This window comes from Myotis davidii, unplaced genomic scaffold (assembly GCF_000327345.1).
Source record: "Myotis davidii unplaced genomic scaffold, ASM32734v1 scaffold411, whole genome shotgun sequence".
NCBI lineage: Eukaryota > Metazoa > Chordata > Mammalia > Chiroptera > Vespertilionidae > Myotis > Myotis davidii.
Window position 1 is genome coordinate 976,623 of NW_006282917.1, and position 5,634 is coordinate 982,256.

At 48.5% G+C, this 5,634-nt stretch overlaps 1 protein-coding gene across 1 annotated transcript in view; it reads right to left on the reverse strand.

Annotated features, from left to right (window-relative positions):
• Window positions 1-398: 398 nt before the first annotated feature.
• LOC102758300 (F-box/WD repeat-containing protein 12-like) overlaps window positions 399-5,634 on the reverse strand; it is a 14,524-nt gene continuing 9,288 nt past the window's right edge. The window contains exons 5-8 of the mRNA XM_015561931.1: window positions 4,732-4,847; window positions 3,679-3,888; window positions 2,088-2,246; window positions 399-488 (exon numbers count right to left, since the gene is read on the reverse strand). Coding sequence (XP_015417417.1) covers window positions 399-488; window positions 2,088-2,246; window positions 3,679-3,888; window positions 4,732-4,847 — 575 coding nt within the window. The remainder of the gene's footprint in view (window positions 489-2,087; window positions 2,247-3,678; window positions 3,889-4,731; window positions 4,848-5,634) is intronic.

Below are 5,634 nucleotides of genomic sequence, written 5' to 3' on the forward strand. Positions count from 1 at the left end.
GCCTCCAGTTAAGAAAGCCCCTGTCCCTGCACAGAGATTGGCCTATTTACAGACGTCTGTAGCTTAAACAGTGATGGCGAACCTTTTGAGCTTGGCGTGTCAGCATTTTGAAAAACCCTAACTTAACTCTGGTGCCGTGTCACATATAGAAATTTTTTGATCTTTGCAACCATAGTAAAACAAAGACTTATATTTTTGATATTTATTTTATATATTTAAATGCCATTTAACAAAGAAAAATCAACCAAAAAAATGAGTTTGCGTGTCACCTCTGACACACGTGTCATAGGTTCACCATCACTGGCTTAACATGAGTGCGAGTGTGATTGGCAGGAGAGACAAGGCAGCTTAGCCTACCTTCGATGGCGGTGCTGTCCCCAGTGCTCTTGGCTGTCAGATCAAAGGTGCTGAACCCTGTCCTTCTGAAAACGTCTCTTCGGAACATAATTGTCAGCCTGTTTACGCACTTCAGGGCCCAGCAGGCTTGGCTGCAAAATGCAAATGGCAGAGAGACGAACAGAGGGGCCCTGCCTAAGGCCGGTCTCAGTAAGCACTCCACCAGAAACACCTGAGGAGAGACCAGTGCACGTGTGTTCAGGAGCAGGGAGAGGTTACAGCGTCAGTACAGGAGCCACACCAGGAAATCCTCCTTAAAAATCCTCCACGGTGGCCCTAGCCCAGTGGTTCTCAACCTTCCTGATGCCGCGAGCGTTTAATACAGTTCCTCATGTTGTGGTGACCCCCAATTTCACTGTTACAAATTGAACATAATTAAGCATAGTGATTCATCACAAAAACAATACGGAATTATAGATGTGTTTTCCGATGGTCTTAGGCGACCCCTGTGAAAGGGTCGTTCAACCCCCAAAGGGGTTGCAACCCACAGGTTGAGAACCACTGTCCTAGCCAGTTTGGCTCAGTGGATAGAGCATCGGCCTGTGGACTGAAGGGTCCCTGGTTTGATTCAGATCAAGGGCACATGCCAGGGCTGCGGGCTCCATCCCCAGTAGGGGGCGTGCAGGAGGTAGCCAATCAGTGATTCTCTCTCATCATGGATGTTTCTATCTCTCTCTCTCCCTCTCCCTTCCTCTCTGAAATCAACTTTTTAAAAATCCTCCACTGTGGCCAAAGCTTTATTCTGAATCTCAGGAAGCCTTGCATAGTCACTGCTTGTCACTCACTGTCTTTCTATCCTGCCCATCATGGTCACACACAGCAGAGTCCCCAAAGCTCCCCTTGGGTTCCAAAAGCATGCGGCCACACTGGACCCCCAACCCCCAATCAGGTTGCATTTGGCCAAGTAGGATCTCCCTTCTTGGAGGACTTGTCAAGGGCTGATCCGCCTTTGCTGCTGCCTCCCCGAGTTCCTTGCCCTCTGGTGCCCATGTACATGCGCCACGTAAAAGGGCCTGTTCACCCTGGCCAGTTTGGTTCAGTGAATAGAGCCTGTGGACTGAAGAGTCCTGGGTTTGATTCTGGCCAAGGGCATGTACCTCAGTTGTAGGCTCCTCCCTGGCCTGGGCCCTGATGGAGGCTTGAGCAGGAGGCAACCAATCCATGTGTTTCTGGCACGTTGATATTTCTCTCTGTCTTTCCCTCTGTCTTCCACTCTCTCTAAAAATCAGTGGGAAAAATATCCTCAGGTAAGAATTAAAAAAGAAAATGAAAATAAGGCCTGCTCACATATCACTTTCTCACAGAGACATTCAGAGGCCGGTGCACTTCTATTTCCTTCTGGGCTTGGTACTGTCCAGCCCAGGCAGCTAACCGTCATGTAAGGAGAGCCAACGTGACCCAGGTCCTGCTTCTTGGTCTCTCTCTCACCCTCCTCCATCCCTTTGGCTGACTCAGGCCCCATGCGCAAAGTTTCACTCACAAACATCTGTCTCTGTGAATGGACGCTGTTGCTCCCAAGGACAGTGTTTCTTGGCTCTAGGAATGAATGCCGCCTGTTCTGTGGCCTTGAGAGGAGGGGGCGGTCTGACCGGTCCTCGCTGAGCTCTGCCTGTTGGCTAATGCTTCCTGCCTCCAGCCTCCGAACCCTGACCCCTTCCTCCTGAGGCCGAGGCACACCAGGCAACCCCTACCTTTGGCAATACATGTTGGTGGGTCCCGCAGGCGAAGATCCATTTCCTGTTGGGAGAGCAGTGAAGATGGTCCACAGGGTACTCAAATGCATTCACGTGAGAAATGCTGTTTAACTCGGGCACCGTCAGTGTGTAGATGTCCCCTTCAGAGTCACCGATCTGAAACCAAAGCACCGCCCACCACGTCAATAGAAGGAGATGTGAAACCCTAGCTACGGGAGGCAACCAATCCACAATTTTTCTTTCTTTCTTTTTTTAAATATGTTTTTATTGAGTTTAGAGAGGAAGGGAGAGGGAGAGAGAGAGGTAGAAACATCAATGATGAGAGAGAATCATTGATCAGCTGCCTCCAGCATGCCCCACACTGGGGATTGAGCCCACAACCCGGGCATGTGCCCTTGGGAATCAAACCTGGGACCCTTCAGTCTGCAGGCCAACGCTCTATCCACTGAGCCAAACCGGTTAGGGCGGTACCACCATTTCTTCAATTATGTGACCAGCCTGCCCCACAAGGTCACTGGGATGATCCCAAGGAACAAAATGTCCTAAGCCCTGAAGCCACCCCAGGCTACTGACTCATTTGCACATCAACACTCTACTTTTTTCTCCGTGTCTCCCCAAACTCATGTCTCTCGCTACATGATATCCCTGTCCAAGTTCATGTCCTCCACAATAAGACACACTTGAAAGAAAAAACTAGATATAAAATAATTCAAGAAGGTTGGTGTTTCTCTTTGAGAAGAATTACTGAGGAAATGTACCTGAGGTATAATAAAGGCCAAGATAGTATAAAGATTTGTATGGCCAATATTCATTGGCATGTTGTGACTCTCAGAGGATGTGATAATAGAGATGCTGCAAGAGATGCTGCTAGGTTGAGCCCTAGCTGGTGTTGCTCAGTGGATAGAGCATCAGTCTGAGGACCAAAAGCTCCTGGGTTCAATTCTGATCAAAAGCACGTACTTCAGTTGCAGGTGCCCTGGTTGGGGTGCATGCAGGCAGCAACCAATCGATATGTCCTTTCTGATTGGTGTTTCTGATTTCACCCCTACATCCATAGCAGAACAATTCACCATAGCCAAGATTTGGAATCAGCCTAAGTGCCCATCAGCAGATGAGTGGACTAGAAATCTGTGGTACATCTACATGATGGAATACTATGCTGCGGTGAAAAAGAAGAAATTCTTACCATTTCCAACAGCATGGATGGACCTGGAGAGCATTATGCTAAGTGAAATAAGCCAGTCAATGAAAGATAAATACCACATGATCTCACTCACTCATGGATAATAAAGACCATTATAAACTGATGAACAAAAATAGATACAGAGCCAAAACCGGTTGGGCTCAGTGGATAGAGCGTTGGCCTGCTGACTGAAAGGTCCCAGGTTCGATTCCGGTTAAGGGCATGTACCTGGAAAGAAAGAAGAGAGAGAGAAAGAGAGAGAGAAAGAGAGAAAGAAAGAGAAAGAGAAAGAGAGAGAGAAAGAAAGAAGGCAGGTTGAGAGGTGACCATCATGGGGCCCCACCACCTGCCAAGACAGTGGGTGCTGTGGGCGCTGTGGCCCCTCCAGACGCAGGGCTCGCTCACCATCAGGAAGGGGCCGTCATCCGTGAGGAAGACTTCCAAGGAAAGGCAGCAAGTGCTCATAGTGAGCGTCGCCAGAGGGTTCACATCCCGACAGTTCCACACTTTGATGGTGTTCCATGCATCCACGGTGACTGCAAGCGATCTCTGCGGCAGGGTTGCCAGACACTTGATGTTGCATTGCTGGGCGGGGCTGGACCAGATCATAACGCCCTGGAAACGAGAGTAACGCTGTCTGCGTTCAGGGGACTCTCCCACGTGCGGGCATCCTGCCAGGGCTTATGTGGAAGCTTCCTCCAAACCAGGTGTATTTTTTCTGGGAATAGAATTAAGAAAATTCTGCTATACATCTCAGCTCTTTGAGGAGTAGTGAACATTAAAAAGGAATTATGGTCCTAACCAGTTTGGCTCAGTGGATAGAGCATCAGCTTGTGGACTGAAGGGTCCCAGGTTCCATTCCGGTCAAGGACATGTACCTTGGTTGCGGGCACATCCCCAGTGGCGGGTGTGCAGGAGGCAGCTGATCGATGCTTCTCTCTCATCGATGTTTCTAGCTCTCTATCCCTCGCCCTTCCTCTCTGTGAAAAATCAATACAATATTTTTTAAAAAAAGGAATTATGTAGCCCTAGCTGGTGTGGCTCAGTGGATAGAGCTCTGGCCTGCAGACTGAAGGGTCCCAGGTTCGATTCTGGTCAAGGGCACATACATCAGTTGCAGGCTCTTCCCCAGCCCGGGGCCCTTGCAGAGGGCAAAGAATTGATGTGTCTCACATCAATGTTTCTTTCTCTCTCCCCCCCTTCTCTTCCCTCCCTTCCATTCTCTTTTAAGAAAAATCATTTGGAAAAAATATCCTTGGGTGAGGATAAAAAATTTAAAAAGTGAATTCTCTACATGCTATAGTCTAAATGAAAAAGTCGCAGGTTACCAGTTAGAAGACCTAATTGGAAATCGTTTCTGTTACCAATTGAGTAGCACCTTCTTCCCAGCACTGGCTTTGCCTGTGGGACAGGGTGGCCACAGGTAGGAGTCACCTGTGTGCTCATTGCCAGACTCACCTCCTGCACATCCCAGGCATAGAGCATGTACCTTGAAGACACCGTGCAAATGACTGGCTTCTGTCCACTCATGGAGGGGTCACTTCCTGAGAAATAAGCCAAAGGTCCCAAGATTCCTGGAAGGCAACACAGACAATACTTGGCCACCAGATACTTAAGGAATGATCCAACTGAATAAAGAGAATTCTGGAACAATAATTTTAAGTTTCTTGCAACCTTAATGGAGAATAGGATGGAAATTGGGCTTCAGAGTCATTCAAACGGGGCCACTGGGGAGATGTTGGCTGATGTGTTTCTCCTGGTTAATCTCAGTTTCCACAGATATAAATGGGGATAAAAATCACTCCATCAGATGCCCAGCTGGTGTGGCTCAGTGTTTGAGCATCGACCTATGAACCAGGAGATTACAACTTGATTCCCAGTCAAGGGCACGTGCTCAGGGAGGGGGCTCAGTCCCCATTGTGGGGAGCAGGAGGCAGCTGATCAATTATTCTCTCTCATCATTGATGTTTCTCTCTCTCCCTTTCTCTCCCTCTCTGAAATTAATTTTAAAATATTTTTTTAAAAAAAACCACTCCAGTAGAGAACTGCTTAAATAACTTATTTAAATGTTTCCTTTTCCGAAAGAGAAAAGCATACCGAGACTCAGAGGAGGTACGGTGCCGAAGTAAAATACAAAGGTGCGGAGTGCATGCGGAGTGGGCTGGTGGCTGAGGACACAATTGTCTTTTTCAATCCGGAGGGAGTCTCAGGCTCTGAGCTCCAGTTCCGGCTGAGTCTCTAGGGACCCAGACTCAAACGGGAGAAGCGGGTCTGTCTGGCATTGGTCGGAACTCGAGGACAGCTTTCTCTCCGAGGTTTGCAGCAGTTGCTGGGACACTGAGAGGCAGAGCCTCTGAAGGC